The 22,624-nt window shown below is 45.7% G+C and overlaps 1 protein-coding gene across 2 annotated transcripts in view; it reads right to left on the bottom strand.

Moving 5' to 3' along the window:
• The window catches only part of LOC118450580 (agrin), a 239,896-nt gene extending 217,721 nt beyond the window's left edge, over nucleotides 1–22,175 (bottom strand). For both annotated transcript variants that reach the window (XM_085656940.1, XM_085656941.1), the window contains exon 1: nucleotides 20,821–22,175. In XM_085656940.1, coding sequence (XP_085513066.1) covers nucleotides 20,821–21,244 — 424 coding nt within the window. In that variant the 5' untranslated portion in view covers nucleotides 21,245–22,175. The remainder of the gene's footprint in view (nucleotides 1–20,820) is intronic.
• Nucleotides 22,176–22,624: the final 449 nt, after the last annotated feature.

Here is a 22,624-nt window from a genome sequence, read left to right as displayed (position 1 = left end):
ACTGCTGTCGACGTGTAGTAACGAACCCTTGGATTTCGTGCGCGCGCCCCATTATGTGCGCGATTCTATGAGACAGAAAACGCACACACTCCTTTCGTACCTATTACATGCGAATCTTCTTCTCAAACTATTTTTATCGATTACGTCGATCGCGTCTAATCACGATGAAATCTTGATGCGTGAAGATCGTTAGATTTTCCTAGGAGGAATCGTTGCCGTCGTTAAAATAGATCGGCTGGATAACGCATCGAGAAAGTTGCGCGACCAACGGTAAAAAGGTCTACTATCTCTAGATACATACCTATGTATTACGGATAAATAGATTCGATATTTCGTCGTTAAATGCGTTTCACGATCCACCGAGAAGAACGATTCTATTGAGACTGACGGGACGCATCCGTAGTTTAAAGTTTTGTCGTTTTATCGAGGAAGGAAAAATTTCGACGACGATATTCGTCTACGCACGCAATTTTTAAAGGGAAGAATTCGTCAGGAGGATTATCAAATGCGATAATCGTTGCGCAACTCGATCGCTTCACCTTCTTTCACAGACACAGGCACAAACGCCATCCCCTTTTCTTTGTCGGCTCGTTCGGTAGCGTCGAAAGAAAATGAAGATCGGCATCGCGAGAACTCGCGATCGAACGACTTCGCACGCGCCCGGCACGCCGCGGCGCATAAAGATGTCCACTCAAAAATTCCTCCCTACCACGAAGCGGCCTTTCAATTAAGGGCTATTAAGACCCACGTAAGAACCTTTAATCCCCTCCCTCCCTCCCATCCCCCGGGCTACATGATTTTTTACTTTGGCTTTTTCGCCGTAAAAGGATGAAAGTAACCCGCGGATCCGGCGCCATTAGTCACGCGATAGTGTGCTCGTTCGCGCTTTCATGGTATGCGCTCGTACTCTTGGAAACCTGTTCTATCGGTGACCAGAGAAACATCAGCTTTTCTCTCTTAGACGTAGGTTTTTTTTCTCAAACGTAAGAACGCTTCCCTTATCGTACGCTCGAATGATTTAATAAACGTCTTCTTCGCCACTCTATTCCTACGTGGGAACGTCGTGACGAACGTGGGCAGTCTTCGTTCGTCACGAGAAGTCGTCCGTCGAGAGGAGAATTGCGTCGAATCGCCTCGTCGACGTTGACGTAGACGAGAACGAGAAAGGGAAAAATTGCGACTCTCTATCTTTCTCTTTTTCCCTTAGAATCTAGAACACAGATGGTCGCGTAATCATTGTTCATAGGAGCCACGTGCTCCTCGCTCGTAGGAAGAAATTTATGGAAGTGGAATTCCTCTCGACTCTATTACGGATTGCGACATGTAACTCGCTCGGTCGCGCGTGTGAGCACACGCGCATACACGCGCGCACCATTGTGTCTCGGTAGACGGGTTTCCCGTTCTCCTTCACGTATCTGGCGATATATCGTGTATTAATGCTGGCCTCTGGCCATCGTTCGAGTGTTTGACCACCGATGCACCTTCGTATACTAACCGAGTAAACACACGCTCGGTCATGAAACGATAGCCATCTTCGTCGTCTCTCTCTTTCCCTCTCTCTCCTCCCTCTTTCTCCCTCCCTATCTCTATCTCTCTCGCCTGTCCAAGACCCTTTCCGGACCACCGAGTGCATGCATTCCGCCACTATTTACGCTTCATTCTTGTCCCGTCAAAATATATATATATATATATATATATATATATATACATACACACACACACACACACATATATATATATATATATATATATATATGCGGACCACGAAGGGAATCCAACTTGAGCTAATACAAGGACCGTTCGAATTCTTCTCGACGCGATCCTCATAACTTTCCATTAGTACCGTCCTTTTGTGTTGTGTTTGGTTACAAGAGAGATATTTGCTTTAGTTCAGAGAAATATAAATCTACCGAATCGGAAAGAAAAAGTTTCTTTTTTATTTCGAGAAAAGACATCGCTACGAAATTGTATCGAGGCAATTTTGAGACTCGTCCTGACGGTAAACTCTTTCCGCTCTTTCGCAAGGTCTTGAAACGTCTCTATACCTTATACTCTCCCCCGCCACGCCTCGTATCATTTTTCAAGGTGATGGCTCGCGTCTCGACGGTCGATCCTACCCCATAGAAAGTCGTCTGACCGTAAATTTCACGGTAACACGAGCCGCTACGGGAGAGAGTACATGGTAGCCGTTCGATCGGTCAGAACGAAGTATACCTTATGTTAAGTGCCTTTACACTCGTGTATCACAGCGCACGGTATCTGTAACAGATCGGATACAAATGAAAGCCGTGAGCGTCGCTTTTGTAGGAGCCAGGGAAGTAAACGTGGTAGGTGGTTGGTGGTACAACTCTCACTTGGCGTGGCATCGTCCGAAAAGTCGAAGTGGGAAAGGAGGTGGAGACACGCGCGCGTGAAGTAGAAGGAGGGATAACGCCAAATTGGAATCAACGATAAAAGGCAACGACAAATCAGTATATAAATGTGTGTAGAAATATATAAATTTGTCTAGGCGGATAAAATAGCAGTACTTGTAGATTTACGTAGGTACGTCGTGCCACGAATGCGTACGGTGATCGGTCGCCTTTGTTATTACCATGAAATAATAAAAATTGAAAGGCAATTTCTGCGATTACTCTCTTCTTACTCGTTATAGTCTCGTTAAGCGGGATGATAGATCGCTCGATTCTTCCACTATCTCTTCTTTCTTTTTCAAGATCGTCGTTTATTTTACGCTAGGATCCACTTTCATTCTTGACCGGCGTAAACGAAGATGAGAAACGAAGAAACAGAAGCGATATAGCATATCGCGTATTTCTCTTTACAAGTGAATAGAAATTGTTGAGATAAAGTAAGAACCATCTTACTCGTTCGACCTTCGGGCGGGAGACTAACTCTCCTCTCTCTCTCTCTCTCTCTCTCTCAAAGGGACTAACTCTGACTGAAATATCTATAGAAGGACGAAAGAAACGAAAACAAAAGTTGGCGAACTTATTCGTGTGGAATAATGTAACGCAAAAAAAAAAAGATAAATAAAAGTAGGTACACAAAGGGAGACTAATGATAAGAGGAAAGAAAAAACGTGCGCGGAACACGAAGGCAACGAACGAGTGTGTACGCGCTTGTAACATGCCAAGGGGACTGAGCAAAGGAGAAAGAGAAGGAACGAGAAAGAGTGGGGAGAAAAGAGAGAGGAGGAGCCACGAGAGTCTCTGACAAGACGGATCTTAATTACATGCGACCATCGGTCGACTCCGTGTAATCCGTGCGAGTGTTTGTGACTACTAGCAAGAGATAGGGGGGAATGGAATGGGGAATCGAAAGCACTTAAGCTCGCGCGTGTACACGTCGTGCATCCGTACGAAATTGTGCGACACGCGCGAGCCCGCGGACTCGCGAGGAACGTGGGCGTTTGTGTGAATGAGTAGTCGACGCGTGAATTTCTCTCTCGTAAAACACGCGCATATTGTCGTGTTCACGTCTCGATCGATCGAGAGAGAGGGAGAGAGAGAGAGAGAGAGAGAGAGAGAGAGAGAGAGAAAGAGAAAGATCGTCGAGCGAGCATTCAAAGCAAAGAGATTCTAAGATATTCTAAGGAGAAACGATTAACCGTACGTCTCGTCGTATTTTGTAAGATATATAATCGGAGCACTTCGTTTCAACGATTCAAGTTCTACTTAATGATTCATAAAATTAAATATTTCCTCATAAGTACGAATCTCGTCGCGACACGCTCTCTCTCTCTCTCTCTCTCTCTCTCTCTCTCTCTCTCTCTCTCTCTTATCCAGATAAAACAAGTCGTCAAAGTACCTAGATAAGTTTCTTAAAGGTGTCCAGCCAACTACGAAAGTGTCTCGAACGGGCGAATCAAGTGCCATTTCGATACGTTTGCGAGAGGCATTAACGACGCGCGACAAGTGCAGAAACGATAGAGACGTAAGGTACCTCGTGATATGCCTTCGATCTCCCTGCATTTTTTTCCTTTCTTCATTTTATTTCCTCTTATCCTTATTTTCAAGAAATCTTTTTTTGCAGCCCGCAAAAGCATACGCAGGTATATTTCCGTTTTTCATTCGCTCATTCGCATCTTTACCCCGGTAGCTTCATTTAATTGCAAAGTTCCATTTATAAGAGGCTATCCGCGCGTAATGCCATTCAAGCGATTTCGCTCGATCCACCGCCGGTAGAATATTAAGCGATTACGTTTTACGGAATCCGTAATAGCTGCCATTAGTAGTAGGAAATACAGTTGCGAGAGCGCTACGAGGTGGGGTATATGATCGAACGACGCAAGAAACCTTTTCTCTATTGAGGATACCATTTGGATTACTTTGGCTGTCAAACGTATTTGTGTATGAGACGAGCATTAAAACGCACCAAACGTCTAATGACACCGTTATCGGCGATAACTTCCTACAATCATGGCCAATGTGATTCAACGTGTTTTACGCGCGGCAGGCTATGGGATTAGAGTTTGAATCCGGTTTAAATTAATTTCGACGATCCATCGTATGATAAATGCTTTTGCCGAGTTTCTTGTCTAAGTGCACTTTTAAGAATCTATTAAAGGCGCGCGTTCTCGCGCGAGATATTAACTGTGTTCTCGAGATATTCCTTTTCTAAATGCTTCTTCTTCCTCCTCCTCCTCCTCCTCCTCCGCCTGTTCTGGAGAAAGAGAGAAACGAAGGGAGAAAAGAACGAGTGGGTTGCTTTGACAATTTCGAAAGGAGTCAAATTCTCGGTCATCGTATCGTCGGCGAAACCACCCGACGGAATGTGGATCGATCGCGCGCGATAACGGCGTTATAAAACGACCGATGAGAATTTTTACGATCGATTTTCGTCGATGCATTCGCCACGACGACGACGACGACTCTTTCGTCGAATCAAGAAATCTTTACCTTTAGCGAGAGTAAAAATCGAGCTCCCTGAAAAAGTCGATTTAACGTTGTAAGACGGCGAAGGTATAACAATTGGATTCCAACGTTATAAAAATCTAGAAAATAATGACGAAACTAAGAGAACGCGTGAAATTGCAAAGAAAGCAAAGTAGTCGATCTGGCAAAAGAACGAGCCATGTTTCTATTAGCACTCGAACGTCATTGTGTTGGGCGCGGAGGTAATAAAAAAAGGTCGAGTCGACCGAGATGCCGAAGCAGCGAGATAAGCGGGTAATTAATTAGCGAATTTGCCATATTAGTGTGGCTTTCGAAAGACGGCCGATTGGCGCGACGTACCAACACCTCTCTCTTGGTCGCTTACACGTAAAAAGCTACAAAGAGAGAGAAAGAGAGTATTGCCGACGTTAAAAGCAACAAGATTTCTAAATTGACGAGCGACGACGATAGTAGCAAACGTCGAAGAAGTAACGAGTATAATAATACTCGTGACGTGGTATAGAGGAAGTCTTTGGAGATTGGTCTTTGGTGGGAAAGAAAAAGAAAATAAATAAAAAAGACGAAATTGAGTCGAGTGGTCGAAACGACGTTGCTCGTACAGGTTTCGTTATCGTCTTTGACGGAAACGAAGAACGACTCGTCCTCCCTCTCCTTACGAATCGTCGCAAAAGCAACGTCAGATAAAGTCCACCGGATAATTAGCGAACGCTCATGTTACAATATTTTTCTCGTACTTTCCAATGATCTCAATCGTCTAATTATCGATACCATGAGAAAAGACGAACAATCGCGAGAAAAGTGAAACTAGTTGTCCCTAGTATGGTATGATAACGATATCGCCTGTCGGCGCTTTCCAAACGCGTGCCAACTAGTGCCAACGCGTACGGGACGATAGATACGTCCCGACTAGTAGAGATATTTAAATATTAATAGCGAGAGTAAAAGAGAACGAGCGCGAAAAAGTTCGGATTTGATCAACAACCGGATACGTTTTTCTCGCGACAATCTCGACGTTGTATATAACAACTCGTCGTAATGGTGCCTGTCTTGGCGCCATCGATTTTTTTCAAAACGTTTCTAACGTTATACCGCGTGTTTTTTTCTTCTCGCCTCGCCTTTCCCACGTTCCCATAGAGTTCTCGTAAGAACTCGGCTTTACGGTCGAGTCGCGTGTCGCACGATTATACGATTCGATCGAAAGTTAGGTACGCCGTACGATCCGATAAGGTAACTAGGGGTTCCTGCCTGAGTTACGAGAGGAACGACCGCTCGCTCGTAATTCATTACAAGCTTCTCCGGTTACACGGGGTATAAGTATGTTGACCTTTACCGCATCGACCACCCGTGATAATAGTACCCATATTTGCTTTTACGCCTACATCGTACGTAGCGCGAGGGAAACGCGAACGACCGTTAGATAATTATTGTGCCGCACGGTGATTAATATCGACGATGTGTGTGCTTCTCCCGTATGTTCTAATGTCTAATGCGACATTGTTCTAATGTCGAGTGCGTCGACATGATGCCGCCGACGACGTGACCGAATCGCAAGCCTTTGATTTTCGATACTGTTGCGTGTTACGTCCTCTTTCTTCCTTACCGAAGCGTAATGGAGAAGCAGGGTGCGTTTCTCGGTGCGTTTCAAAGTCGTTTGAATCTTCGAACGAGATGCAAGAGAAGAGGTTATGTAGATGAGATAAGTTAACTACAGGCCTGAGACACGACATGAATAATACCGGTCATTGACCCGTAATTGTGTTGCGCTTTCTGGTCGAGCAAGATCATTGGAATCTTACCTCCCGCATTCCAGATTCCGCCATAATCGGTGCGAGAAAAGAAAAGCGAGTCTGTTGGAAGCGCAACGTTGGAATTAATTTAAAAATAGAAACCGTTTCGAAGTAATACCGGCGCACCTTCGTAATATCGTTGACAAGGATTTTACGTGGAGGGCCGTTAATCTGTTTGCGCGCGAGAGCCCCATCGGAGAGAACGAAGGGGTGGGATGGATTTCGCGGGTGATTTACGGCTAATTAAGGTTAACAAGCCGTTTAGTCTATTATTAAGCTCGCGTTTAAAAGCCCGAAATCTCCGGGAGCATAAATTACCCCCTTTACGAAGAAGGGTTGCGAGAGCGAAAGACGGAAGGAAGAGAAGAGAAGAAGAGAGAGGAGGGAGAGTTTGAGAGACAAGGAAAGTACTCGCACGAGCGTTATACCCCCCTCTGAGAGCCCTTAACCGACCGACATATTTCCAAATTAAACTCTAGTTGGTACGGGTCAACGAGAACCATTCACGCTGTGATTTTAAATGGCGAATCTACGGGCATCTGTTTGTTTCGAGATTTGTTACGGCCTCCCCCGACGACGATCGTCCGATGCTTCGAAAGCTGCCACTTTCGACTCTCTCTCTCTCTCTCTCTCTCTCTCTCACTCTGCCTATTTGCCTCTTTACCACTTTATCTCTCCATCTTCGTTCGTGCGAACGCGTCGAAGTCGATCGATCCCAAAGGGCCCGTTCGACGCGTTCGAAAGGTCGAAGGTCTCAACTTAATGACAGTCGTAACAAATGGCCGGTAATGTCATAATCGAAGGATGCTTCTCGCGACGAGCGTACCGGTAATTTCGTCGCGCGATACCTGCCAAAGGACCATGAGACGAGGGCTCGTTTAGTTATTACCAACGAACAAAGAGAACCACTACGAAAAGACTATTATCTACAATGACGCCTCCTCGGACGATTTATTATCGAAAAGTACGCGCGCGCGGGCCTTTCTACGAGATAGGCATTTCTCGAGAACGGCTTCATTTTTACGATTAATTACGTTCGACGACATACAAGGATTGACAATTTGACGACTACCATAATTTATCCGCGCCTTGTTCTCCCTCGGCACTAAACTTATTCCACGAATCGTATTCCACGAAGCTAGCGCGATTCTTCTGCGTTCACATCTTCCCACGATCTGAGGCGAACGATTTCTTAATTATCCAGGAAATCGGCCGACCTGACAAGTAGATACGACTAGGAGGTTCGTGCCGAAAATGCGTGTACGTTAAGCGAGGGAAAGCGCACGGATTATAGCCGCGAGAAATGAAGCCGGCGAGCGTAGGCGAGCAAACATAAAATCATCTCTCGCAGGTAATTTATACTCATCGACGTAGAAAGTAAAAAAGAAAAAGGAAAGAGAGTGAGTACGTGAGAGTACTTGAAAAAAATTGCAGCCTATTTACGGACACGTATCGAGTCGCTTTACGATTTCTTCGGATATCATTACCATTGTACCGTTACTTTATCGGTCGCCAAAGGTATTATCCTTTGCCATTGACTGCAACTCGAACTTAACGAGTTACGCGAGCTCGATCGTAATTTACGAAAAACGCGCCCGCCGATAAGGACGTATCAATTTTCTCTAATAGCCAAATAGTCTCGTGTACGACATCGAAGAAATATCATTGCTTGATATTTCAAGCGAACGAACGGAATATCGAGAGAACAATGCTGGCGCCATCGTTCGTTCGCGATAAAGCGCTTAGAAATTGTCGAAAGAACGACCGAGGTAACTCAGCTGCGGTTAGTGAGCTCGCGATTCGTAAAGAAGAAGAGTATGAAAATGTAATAGAGAAAGTTCACGGATATACGTGTGTAAGAACAGTAGCGTAAAGCGAGATAGGGAGGGAACGTAGCTTGCGATAAAACCTATGTATATAACCATTACCTATTTGTGGTTCTATTAATGGGACCTTCAAATTTAGTATGTTTCTCACGTATCGAACGTACGAGTACCGATCCGACGACACGTTTGATTCTTGCAAAATAATACCTATCTGATATAAATTGCTATCGAATTCACGATAATATCGATAATATTGGAAGAAATGAAGAGAGAACACGATTACTACTGTATAAAGTATGATAGTGTATAACGCGTATAGGTACATACGTAGGTACTCTTAAAGGAGAAGGATCTATTCGATGGGTATCGATGGTTATCCGCTTCGCATAGTGCTTGTCTCGTGCCGCTCGAGTGCCATTAGTATGATCTATAACTTTGCTCCCTCGGCTACCGATCCTCGAGATGTTATCTTACCTCCAACTTCCACAGCCTTTGCCTCCGCCTTCTCCCATCTTCCAACAACGTTTCCTTCTATCTCGAGACGAGAGAAACGTTGTTTCGAATGGTCACGGGTACGGTTCAGGCCCTTACTTACATATAGATTGCTTCCCATTTCTTATACCCGAAATATTGCCAATCGTAAGAGGCTCGCTCATCGAGGTGCGTCCGTGTGCGCGTGCGCGCGCGTCCTCGCTTACGACGCCGCGGCGGCGCGCAAAATTGCATTTGCATACGGGGCAGATTGTCCCGTTCCACGTGTAAAAGACCTCGCTCGTCCTTGCGTTCCGACGAGCGTTGAGAACGAGAAGGCGTCGTTGGTGCACGAACGTAGAAAGGAATCTCTCTCTCTCTCTCTCTCTCTCTCTCGAGAGAGAGAGAGAGAGAGAGAGAGAGAGAGAAGATAGATGTAAAAGGGTAAATCGAAAGATATTCTCGATCTTTATCAAGATGTTAATGTCCTCGGAAAAGATAAAAAGAGAGAGAGGGTGAATTCGAAAATTCATTAACGATTCTGTCTCGTGATTTTTGATATTCTCTGTCTCTCTCTCTCTCTCTCTCTCTCTCTCGATACAGCTCCATCGAGAGAAACTATCGATACTCGAGATAAATCTATCCCTCGAAACATTACGCGTGAAATTTTACCACTCGAAATATTCTTGATGTCGACGCAAAGCTACTTTAACGTCGATTCCTTCGAAACAAATGGTCGTTCAGCGATATCGCCTTGAAATCTGACGAGGGTTTCGCGGAATTCGTCTTACGCCGTTGTCCAACACGAAACGATGATTATTCAAAGTTCCACATTGAACCTCGTACCCGTCCCTTTATCGTTCTTATCTCTTCGTATTGGTATTCGAGCGGCAAACGCGCAAGATCCGCGTCCTATTAGGACTCTCCGAACGATAAGGTTAAAAGCGATCCTGTTTCCCCTTAAGGATCTTCCGAAATATATCTTTGCCGTTTTTATAGCAACCGTGTGGCGTTGATATGCGCTCGCTCTCTCTCTCTTTCTCCCTCTCTCTCTCTCCCTCCTCCCCCGTCCTCTTTTCAAGCAAAATACTCGTCTCTTTTCATGCACCGTTAAAGTACACGCACACGTTTTTATGACGGGTTCTTTCGAACGCGATAAAATCGTTCGTAATACGTCATTTTCTTTGCTATTAATTACGAGCATCGGTATAAAGATGAAATATAAATGAATTGACGAAACGTCGGAGCCGGTAGTAGACAGGAAGGAAAAAAGGGAGAAGAGTAAAAGGCAAAGGAAAAAAGAATCACGGAGGATCGTAATTCACTAAGAGAGCAACTGCTTTCCTTTTGATCTCTTCGTAAGAAGGAAGACGCAACCGTAGAGAAGCAGCCGCGATGGTTTTCGACGATACCACCGGCCACCATGGATGTCAGATCGATTGATAATTTCCTAACCGACTATTTGTAATCTGTATATTCACCTGTCGATCCGTCAGTTTGTCGGCCAATCGAGATATCGTGCGTTCCACTTCTCGCCTATGTATTACCAACGGGCACACTGTATAAAGTAACGATATAAGCGCGCGCGCGCGCCCTTATACTACACTGCAACGAACATGATCCAAGCTCAATGACAGCCAGGCTGACAGTAATACTAATACCAATACCAAACATCTACTCGACCTGTCGTCTCCGACGTAACTGAGAGAGAAACTCGAAACTTCGATGACAAAGTTATCGGAGGGTTCGAGTTAGTTACGAGCGACACGCTCCGATTATTTGAACGGACTATTAAACAAACGTATATATCTATCCAGATAGGATATATCACGATGGTCTAACAAAATAGCAAAATAGATCTTTTGTGTCGGATATATCTTCTTGGAAGGCCTGCGTCCGAAGGCCTTTCCTTATTGATTTATATGATTACGTCTATAAACTTGGGCCGATATCAGGAAGACGAAATGCAAAGCGGCAAACGTCCAAGTTCGTGGCATGGTAAGCGCCGATAAAATCGTTCGATTTACGTCTCGACGAAATAGACGGACCACCGGGCCGCGATATATCGATACCTAATCGCAGGTTGTACAGCTCCGTCGACTTGGTCTCAAAGAGAGAGCAGGAGAGAGAGAGAGAGAGAGAGAGAGAGAGAGAGAGAGAGAGAGAGAGAGAGAGCTAATACAGAATTCATGGTAAATTCACGTAATAACCCGTGACATTCCAGGGATCCCAAAAACGACCCGCCCACGCTCTACCGAGAGGAGACCCTCCCTGTCGAGAAAGAACATGGGACGACCGTCCAACCCCAACCATTAGATACGACGATAGAGGCCAATCGAATTTCATTATACTCTCCGAGCACACCGTGTAATTTTCTTCATCAAAATAGAGTCGGACTTTGAGCCTAATCCTAAATATTTACTTTCAGGATTAAAAAGAAAATAAACGCGCTGTTATAAAAAAAAAAAAAAAATTTGTATACGAATTCTATTTTTCTTCTTTCCTTGTTTTCTTTCTTTTCTCTTTTTTTTTTTCGTTCCTTCTTCGATCGTACTTGGCTTAAGAAAGCAAAGGGCTCGCGAAACGAACCCAATCCAAGATCTGTCCTCGCCCATTTTTACGGTCGTCGCTTTACACCCTACTCCTTACAATCGTCTTATTTTTCTTTTCTCTATTCATCCTCTCTCGTCTTGGTCTTCCTCTCTCACACGCATGCACGTACAAACGCGCGCACACAAACTCTTTCCCTATCTACCCACTACTGACTCCTCGCGCCTCCCTTATTCCTCTGTCGGGTATAATAATTAATGACCGTTCCTACGAAGAAGGCGCCGCCACCCAAGGGTCGATCCTCGTGCCAACCGCAAAAAATAATTATGAATTCGAAAACGTCCAGTTATTAATGCGCCAAACCGAGGTGCCAGAATGGAGAAAACGAAGCGAGTAAAGGAGCCACGTTTTAAACGTTAAGATAAAGTTGGCGCTCACCGAGCATCGTTTCGTGAAGACAGACAAATCCGTGAAATCGTATCTGCGAGTCCTTGTAAAGAGAATCGAAAAAGAGACGTAAGACGAGAGGCAATTAGCGAGTGGAAGGATCGAGAAGCCATCGATGAACATAGCATCGTGGCTGAAGGGCTTCGGGACTCGAAAATCGATTCGCCAAACAAATGACTTAGTTATTCCCTTCCAATATCTATCTCTCTACGTCCGTCTTCTCTTTGCCGTTTTAATGGCTCTCTCTCTCTCTCTCTCCCCCTCTCTCCCCTCTTCGTCCTCTGACAGCACTCGAAAATGCTACGAGTGGACACGAGAAAGATACAAACAGACGGGTCGAGATGAAAGAACAAAGGAGGCTCGTGGCAAAAAAGGACACGAGAATCGCGGTACGATCGAAGTAGAAAGGAGGAGTTAAAGAGGGGTGAAAGGAAATGTAGTCGGGACATAAATGAGAGGCGTGGTGGGGTGTGGTCAAGTTCCTTAGAGGGTTGCTTTCTCTTTGGATTTATATTTCATAAATTACGTGGGACTTTAGCGGACAGCGGCGAGTCCGGAACGAAAATTCGTACGAGGCAAGCGGCTTTCGAGAGCCCAGACTCTTTTTAAGTGTCCCCTTGCTCTTACGTATAGAGAGAGAGAGAGAGAGAGAGAGAGAGAGAGAGAGAGTACCGCTGCTCTCCGTGCTAAACGATAAACAAAATTCCTCGTAAGTACTCGCCTTTTGAGAGAGTAGTTCGTTCGTAAGGTAAAAGTCAATTTCGAATCACGATAAGAGTATACGCTCGCGTATTTAGAAAGATGCCAGAAGGTGAGAACGCACTCGACGACTAACGGCACGGTATTCGAAGTGTGCGCGCGCGTTACTACGATCTCAAAGACCTTGTCTCATCCGTAAACCCAAGAGCGCGTTCGCATACCTTGCCGACAAGTTTTCGATTCCAGCGAAACGTTTAGCCTCGCGCGATACGAAACGTTAAAAGGGACCCGACGATTAGAGCTTATCTCGTGATATGGTCAAAGCCATATCCCCTTTTATCGTTTCTCGCGCCATCGAAAATGGACCGACTGATCCTGCCGGTTGTGAATTCGATTAACTTGTATCTACATATACATTTTTTATAGACGCGTTTCCTTTGAGATTCGAAACCAATCGTGACCAATTATCGTTTCGAACACGACTTTCATTCGAATCTGTAACGTTTTTTGCCGATCACTTATGAATACGAAGAAACGTCTCGATAACGTCGAGATCGATTGTCAGATTCTTAGAGCGTTTAGAGATCGCTTAAGATTAAGATGGAAGATACGAGGGAGAGAGAGAGAGAGAGAGAGAGAGAGAGAGAGAGAGAGAGAGGAATGTTAATTTTCTCGAGAAAACAGAAACTGGTTCTTGTAACAACGACGGCGCCGAAAAGAGAGAGTCCGACGCATCTACGACATTCCACCCACCATCGTTGGGATCTCTCGAGAAGGAGCGACGGCGGGGCAACAGGAAGAGGAGGAGAGCCGCAGCTGTCATGGTATTCCACCCACTGTTTTGTTTTCTAAGAAGAGAAGAAAGACTGAGAGTCGACGATTTGAATATCATTTTTGTGCTTGAAAAAGGACGTAGGTGGTGAAAGAGAAAAGACAGAGAGAGGTGGTTTTCGGTGATCGATCGACAGGCGGAATGATGACTCTCGTGAACGCGTTGAAACGGTTCGAATGACGTTCCTTAAAAATTAACGTTCCTTTCTCGTTGTCACGTTCGCTCCGCGACGCGCTCGATTTTACTTTCTCAAAGTTCGACGAAGTCTCCGCGGAAAGTCAGGAAATAATTACACCAAGAAGAAAGTCATGATGACTCTCGAGTGGGTGCTCGAGGAACGAAAAACGGGAGAGGGAATGTTCGTTCAGTTTTCTCCTAGACAAACATTTTCGTCGACAAAGTGTTCCGAGAGAGGGTTCTCAGCAAAGTCACGTCGTGTCCTCGAGAGGAGCGGTTAGCACGGTAAGCAGGTCCGCGTCTTGTCGCAGCTTGATGAATCGCCAATTACCATGCGACCCGTCACTCACGTCCTTTTTCGTCGTTCGTATAACATCAGCGCCGAGTAGCAACAACCTCCGCGACACCAATCAAGCGCGGGACGACCTTTAAAGCTCGTAATATCTCGACATAACTTAGTCGAGGGAAAAAGTAGCAGAGAGCTCCTCGATAGCGTACCGACGACGAATCATTTGAAATTCATATATGCTCTTGGTACGAGACATAAGAGGAATCTCGGATCCTCCTCGAGACGCATAGAAGGCAATAAAAATATTTTCATTCGATTACGCGACATCAAAGTCGAAAAGCGATTTTTCTCGGATCGTTTGACCTACGAACAAGGAGATCTCGATCAACGAGAAACGGCATAGATCGTATACCGTAAGTAAGAAGAAAGGGGTCAAGTACCTCTACGGGATAACCGATTTGAGCCGATCCACGACGAGGTGCAATTTGAGGATTTGCGAGCGAGAGAATTTCACTCTTAGCTTTTTCCTCTCGGTCGCACGAGCGGTCTCGCTAGAGGCTCGCGCGCTCCTATGGCAAACTCATGCGCGCACGGTACGGGGACTCGTAATTGAAAGCTGTTACGCTTGGTATTTTATGGCTTTGTCCTGGAGGCATGCAAAACTCGATTCTTAGGGTCCACCAATTGTAGGCCCGGGCAAGGGGTTTGAGTTAACGGGGCACGAAAATACGCGACTCCTAATTAAATCCGACTAAATTCATCAAAATCGTCGTTAAAAGCAGCCCACGGCCGAGAAACGTACTTAGTTCCTCGGGCGATGGCCGACCGTAGCGATGGCGTCCTTAACGATCCTTCGATGCGAAAACGAGATTCCGATCTGTCTAATTGACGCGGTACGGTGTCCGCGCGAGCATTCCGATCGAAATCATTCCGTGATCGAAAGCTCGACGATTATTTCGACCGGTGTTCGTCGTTCTTCTACGAGAGAGAGAGAGAGAGAGAGAGAGAGAGATCGCCTCGTCTCGCCGACATCGCTCGATATTGCTAATTTTAACAAGACCGAGTCCGCTCGATATCGATCGTTCCGGTTTTCTCGATAAACTCTCGTCCAAGTTTAATCAATTGACTAAAGAATAAATTTGGATCACACGTTCCTCGTCGCTACTTTCTAATTTCTTCCTCGACTTACTCGTCGTGCCATGAAACTCGTGCGATTAACGCGATTCACGCCCGATACGGAAGAGAGGAGAATAAAGTCACGATCGTAAAGCGGCGTCATTAGAAGATAAGTATCGGGAGAGCTCGGTCGTATATTATACCCGGTAACGGCAACTCCGATCGGGGGAATCCATCCCGATCGGTGGCTCGGTACGAGATTCACGATTTCTCTCTCTCTCTCTCTCTCTCTCTCTCTCTCTCTCTCTCTCTCCATCTCTCTCTTTCGAAGCGTGCGGCATGAGCTTATATCCTTGGACGAGACAATAACGTTCGATAATGATGGCAATAATAGTAATAATAGTAATAACGCCTTTTACGAGGATCTTTCAGGGTATCTCTCCCTGTGGTGGACAAGATAGCAACGCTACTCTCTCTTCCCTCTCTCTGTCTCTCTCTCTCTCTCTCTCTCTCTCTCTCTCTCTGTCTCTCTGAAGGCAGTCAGGAGAAATAGAAAAGGAGCAAATAGAAAGGCTCGAAAGGACAGAATCGACGATCGAGGCAGTGTCGGTAGTCGGAGGCGTACAAGAGGGAGAGAGAGAGAGAGAAAAAAGTCCTTCGCGTCACGGTGAGACAGCAATATGTAACACGGACCGAGGAATATAAAGGCTCGCTCGAAATAAAACACGAGCCACCGACTCGTTCGTGGGACGTAGAAAACCAAAGAGTGAACGGGAGTAGGTTGGAGGGTCGAGAAGGAGAAGAAAAGGTTGCAAGCGGAGAAATGAAAAGAGAAGAAGGTGGTGGATTGTGGGCCGCGCGAGAGCACGTTGAGAGACTAATTGACGAGGAGGTCGGGAAAAGAAGAGGGATCTGACGAGACGGTACACCCCCGGTAAATATCGTGACACGCGCTCAAATTAATGGCCTGAACGAAGAGGTTTGAAAAAAGAAGAACAAATCGGTATCCAATTTGATGACAGCTCGCGTCGGGATCGGATCAAAACATTGCGTATCCGATTTTAATAACTTTCGTAATAATTTCTAATCGAAAGAAAACTTTTCAAACGAACGAATCCTTTTTTTTGCCCCCTTCTGAGAACGTTTTAGTATGTTCAAACTTAATTATCGCTATGGTTTAAGTTAAAGCTCTCTCGTCGTGCCACCTCTTGTCATAGTTCTCGCGATAAATTTGAGTGCTTCTTTTTTCGACGCCTCCGTCGGCCGCGTTCCTTTCAAGATCCTCACGAGTTAACTTCCGACCGTGAGAAAATTCTTGGTCAATTTTCTTCTTTTTAGCGTTACGTTCAAAGGAATGCTGGCTTGCAGTTAGCATCGAAATATCGAGAATTTACCGTTTCCATATGCAGAGAATAAATTGAAAACAGATTTTTTAAGACCCTCTTTGTAATTCGACCGGAGAATTTTATAGTCGAAAGTTCCCCCTTTCCAGCTTTTTCCTACGGCCTGTCGAAAGGTTAAAGCGAAGGGTCACCTTGGTACTCGTAGCTCGGCTACCGACGTTAAAACGTTTAATCGGACGAGAATAAGGTTGAAGCCTATCATAGATTCACCAGTCGAAATCGTCGTCGTTTTATTATCTCCTGGATGGAGAACGAGCAGAAAGAACAATTACGTTCGTCGTCGGCTGACCGAGCTACGAGAGACGCCTGAGAAAATATAACCAAAGAGAAGAGCGACAAAGAGCCGAACTGAATAATTATGAGGCATAATAAAATAACCGGCTTATAAATAATATAGGTTGAAACGTAGCCAGGCGAAAAGGGAGAAGAGAATAGATTATAATGAAATAGAATAGAATACAATAAAAGAGTATTCGTTCGTGAAGCATTCCACGTAGCGAGAGAGAGAGAGAGAGAGAGAGAGAGAGAGAGAGAGAGAGAGAGAGAGAGAGAGAAAGAGGGAGACACGGGAATGGTATAATTTACATTTATTTTGTATCCACGCAAGTTAAGGTTGAATGGGAAAACAAAAGGAAAATCGCTCTGACCCGGCTATTCTCTTTCTGAAACTCCGATGGAAAAGCGAGAGGATTCGTTGACAACCTTTTCGTTTCGCCAAGACAAAGCAACGCGCTCGTATTAAGTTACATCTTCGGCAAGACGAGCGAGCGAGCGCCAATGCGAAAGCGACTAATTTTTCAGCAGCTCGGCTTACAAAGCGTGCATAATGCGCGGCCGGTGCATACACGCGCTCGGTGCAATCAGCCGCCTACCGATGCACGAGCAACACGAGGAAGATGCTGGTAAACCGTGCCGAGCAACAACCCAACGACTAATCCTGAAGGATCAGCCTTCGTACGCGAGCGCTCACCGTCCTTTGACAAATGATGTATACATTAATGTATGCACATTGAAAATCACACTTATCAATACCGGCCTTCCTCTCCTTGTATTTCTGGTTCCATTTGAAAATACCGCGAGCGCTTTGTGTTATCCGATCGAGAGCAAAGCTCATCGATTATTTCGCTTTTTAAGTAACCACACTGATAATGTTTACACAAGAATTAATAAAAAATAATCCACTTTATTCGTCACGGTTGTTGCTCGCGACCAATTATTAGATTAACCAGACGCGCTTCGATTTCGATGCGCGTCGTCACGGCCGACTTTGATCTCGGTCGATGCGCTGTCGCGATTCACGCCACGACAAATGACGCGCTCCATTAAGTGACCGCCCGTTATAAATTGCAATTACCAATAGACGTCCTTCTGCTCGGGCCGACCGAAAGGATTCGTCGAGTAGCAGTACGCAGACTCCGCAGCTCCACGATTTTCGATCTCGTAAAGGCCACGGTACCGCTCGCTGAATTTAATCTGCATTCAATTTATCGAGGCTACTGCCGAGTAATTTATGAAGGTGCTCGTCACGCTTGAAAATGTACGATCAAAATATCGGGCCTATTATTTCAAGAAATATATCGCCAAAGTCGATGATTTTCATTACTTCGAATTAAATTTTAATATCACGGCAATATCACTGTTGTCGCGGCATAATTCGACCAAGTCGTTAAGAAGTTAACTTTTGTCAAAAGAAAAAGAACAAAAGCAAAAGAAGTATATTCGTAAAACGATCCTTGTCCTATGACACGCTTCCGGCTGAGACTCTCTTCACCATCTCTACCCATCTACGTTCGAAGGAATCGTCGTTCGATAGTATCGCCATCGCCGCCGTCCGTCTCGCGCGAGACAGTTTGCGCGTAGGCGCAAACATAATTATCGTTTTGAAAACGGCATACGTGTACATGGCGCATTATTCGAAGCGTATCGCAGCAACAATGGTCGCCTTACGATCCCTGATCCATCCTCGATATCTCAACGGACACGACGGCTGGGTTGTCCGACTAGAACATTGTACGTATTCGATCGACTTGCAAATGTTACTGATACTCGAGGCCTACGGGTTCGAGATGAAAGAAAAGCGGATCAAGGTTGAATCGACAAGAGTATAAAAGAGCGTGAGAATTCTGATAGAGTATGACAGAAAGGAGATAAGGGGGAGGGAAATGGAGAAAGAGAGAGAGAGAGAGAGAGAATAAGAGGGAAAAGATAAAAATGTAAAAATGTAAAAATCGGCGAAATCGGGCGCACCTGGGCCGCGTTATGTCGCTTGGGCGTGTCTGGGTTGGCACAGCCTGGCAAAACGCGTGGGCAGGGCCCCGTAGTATTATGCCGATCCCCGGCCGAGAGTCGGTACGTCTCGTCGGCTACGGAGGACTCGAATCGGCTTGAGGATTCGCGAGTCCACGCAGAAATGCCGCCGTGGCCTGGCTGTCGCATTGAAAACGCTCGTCAAACGTGCGACGCGAGGCTATGTAGGTACGCGCGTACGCGTGTACGTGGGCGTGCGAGAAAGAGACGCAGAGAGAGACAGAGAAAGAGAGAGAGAGAGAGAGAGAGAGAAATAAGCATGTGAGCGAGCGCGCAAGAATATGTATGCGCGTTACGTACCAAGTACCACGAAGGTACGGATCGAAGGACCAGGTGTGTCGCAGGTAGTACGTTTCCCAACGATCGATCGATCGATCGATCGTACCGATCTCCGAGGAAAATGGCGAGAGATAATACGCTGATTTCTAAGAGCGATAGGAGCAGGTGCCATGGATAATATCGGTTATCGCGCTTTGCGCTCGATGAGCAACGGATAAATTTCTCGCACGATCGCCTATAGAGAGAGAGAGAGAGAGAGAGAGAGAGAGAGAGGCATATAAATTGTGCCCGTTTAGGCGTTTGGCGTTTATGATCCGATTTATAGTACGACGTTGGCGCATTTACGGTCGCGCACCGTAACTCCGAATCTACTCCTATGACTAGGTGCGTCTTATTAGGCTTTTCGCCGCCGTTGACCAACTTCAACACTTTTCCTTCGATTCGTCCTTTATATCGTCAATTTTCCTACGTGATCGCGTAGTTTTACTAACAACGACAATTTATCAATGACAGAATTTTATCACGGCGTAGAAACGCGAGAAGATCGCGTACGTGAAAATGAATAGCTCGATGCAGACGCAATATCTTATATATATATATATATATATATACATTCGTCTATGTATCCTGGATATTGCCGTCCAAGCACCCATCGTTAATAATGATTTAATGGAAATTTAATGGAAATCGTTTGCGCAAGAAAGCGTTTTGCCCAGTGATAAGCTACTCCTACGTTGGTCGCGGTTCCGTCGAACTTACGAAGAAGATACGTACGATAATGATTGGCAAGAAACAAACCGTAAAAAGATAAAAGTAAATAAATAAAACGTTGTATGGAAATCTTTCCGTTCGTATCCCCATTCCTAGGGAGATCTAGAAACGGGAGGATCTAGATTTTCCTCTCTCGTTATCGCCAGGGAATACTTCCGTGTCGCTTTGATTGACGCACGGTGTCCGTGCTTCGGACTTTAACGTTCGAAACTAATTTGAATTTAGCTCGCGGCGTACCGCGAGGAAAAACTCGCAATTACGCTCGACGGCTTTCGTCAAAGTCGCGCGGATCCCCTTATAACAGCGGCCTTCGCGGAAAGATCGATCGGTATGCAAATCGTTCGACGTACGGAAGCGAAAAAGATCCTTTACCTATAGGTTGCGTAAATATAGACGAAAAACGCAATTATACCTGTCCCTCGTTCGATCGTTCCCTATGTATTGTAAGTTTATCGAGATTAAACGATTATCTTGGCACTTAATATCCCGCGCGTGGAAACGAACGCGACACCTGAGCCAAGACACCTTTCGCTTGTAAAAAGAATTTCTCTTTGAAAGAAGAAGAAAAGAAGGAAAAAAGAACCGAGCAAAAAAGAAATACCTACGACGACATATCGCCGAAGGATATAAGAGGTAGATACTACACGTCGCACTTAATCCCGGCTTATTAAATAAATCATTCTCTCTGTTTCTCTGTTACTCGGAGTAACCAACATCTCTTAACTTCTATCTTATAATTCTGCCATTAATTTTTTCTAATCGAGCCGTGAAAGAAGCCGTGGGTCCATCCGCGTGATCCCAAGGAGCACGCTCCACTCTAGAGGAGCCCGTAAAGAGAACCTCGTCCGGCGTAGCCGTTGAATCGTCGTTAAAGAATGAAAATGGCCTTTTATATGACATCAAAGAACGTAGAATCGTGCGAGATCGATTATTAATAGAGATAGAAATGTTATCAACGATAGAAAGATTACCTCTTACGGCGGCGTTGAGTCTGTCCAAATTTGCGAGCGTCAACGGCACCGGTCCAAAGTGCATCACAATTTTGTCGGACCTTCGTGATTCGCCGAGTCCGTGCTCGTGTCTCGCCATGAATATACCGGTGTAACTTCGTCTTATGTAGAGACTACACGTGTCGTTCAGCGCTAGCTCTAGCGTGCCGTTCAAAGCGCCCTTGATCGCTCTCTTCACGCGAACGTGCAATTGTCCCTTTCTCAGTTCCTTCATCTTCCCGGTAAATATATATTCGGCCTGATGAACTTTCTTCAGGAAGACCGTGTCGTTTCTGATAGCCGCGGTCAGATTTGCCCGACATTCGAGCAGCTCTTTGGTCGAGAGACCTTCCAGAACGATCAGGCTGCTCAAAAGCAAAAGGAGACTGACTTTTAAACTATTCATTTTCGTACTATGCTTTTTTCAGAGATTCGAACGAACGTCACGAGTGAATCATCGTCACGTCGATACCAAGAAGCGACGGGAACTTTCTCTCGGTCACTCCTATTCGAAGATATTGAAGAAAAGAAAAGGGGTTGGGTGGGGGGCGGGGGGGTGTAGGGGGGAGAGAAAGAAAAAAGAAAAGAACGTATATAATCTCGATCGCGCTCTCGTTCCGTTTTGATTTTCACGAGGAGCCGCAGGAGAGAGCGAGAGGAGAGATTCCTCTAAATGGAAACGAAACCGTTCACGCTAGTCGTGCGATCTTGAGCAACAGGTTGGCGCCGTGTGTCGACCCACGCTCGCCGATTTCCAATCCGCGTACCTCGTTTCCTGCTCTTTCTCCCGAGAGTGGCAAGTGCCACTAAACGCGATTCGATTGGCAAATCGACGGAAAACTATCCTTGGGTTCTTCTACTTGCGCGACTTGTCCCATCCATCTGCGATTACGCGACGACGCCGAAGGATGCCGGTGAATGCTAACGTCGGAAACGTTACAGGACACGTGCGATCCTTCGACTCGAGCTTATCCCTTGTTTATCAGCTCGTTAAGAAAACGACACGAGATTACAAAGCACTCAGCATTTATGACGAAGCACCAACCAATTACACGATTCCACTATTTTTATCCAATCTCTATCGTACACACTCGCTCGCGAAAACTCGATGCACGCGATTCCGTTAAGTAACAATACCATATATGCACTGTCACGAATACTCCAACGAATTAACGTTCGACAATTCTATTCGAAATAAACAAAATTAAAACTCGAAAAAGTTTGACAAAATCGATCGTAAAATCGACGATGAAAAATCGATGGCACTCCGCTCTCGATATACTAAGGAGAAGAAGCGGTAGAGTGAGGAGAGCACAGTGGTGAGGTGTGGTGGTTGGTCGCGTGGAGGCACGCGCTGGACTGAGGAGGGCTAAGTGTGGATGCTGCAACTACAACGTGTAGGCGTAAGTCGCCTTAGACCAAGGGACTAAGAGGGAGAGAGAGAGAGAGAGAGAGAGAGAGAGAGAGAGAGCGCGAGCGACGAGCGAGAGAATGTATGCGTGTGTCTTGTGTACGTAGCCGTGCGCGAGTAGCGTATTCGAACGTTACGAGCCGAGATGAAGTGTGCGCGCGCTCGTGTGTGTGTGTGTCTCTCTCTCTCTCTCTCTCTCTCTCTCTATGTGTGCGTGCGTGCGTGTATAAGAGAAAGAGAGAGCCGATGAAGGCGGGCCAATATGCGAACGAGCAAGAGAGACGGAATGCTTCCTCGTAAGGCGGTTCGTTATACGTCCCGTGTATCTCTCTCTCTCTCTCTCTCTCTCTCTCTCTCTCTCTCCCGGATCGTGCA

The sequence above is a fragment of the Vespa mandarinia genome, chromosome 5 (genome assembly GCF_050613455.1).
Source record: "Vespa mandarinia isolate Hongniang chromosome 5, ASM5061345v1, whole genome shotgun sequence".
Taxonomy (NCBI): Eukaryota; Metazoa; Arthropoda; class Insecta; order Hymenoptera; family Vespidae; genus Vespa; species Vespa mandarinia.
This window is presented reverse-complemented; position numbering and strand designations above follow the sequence as displayed.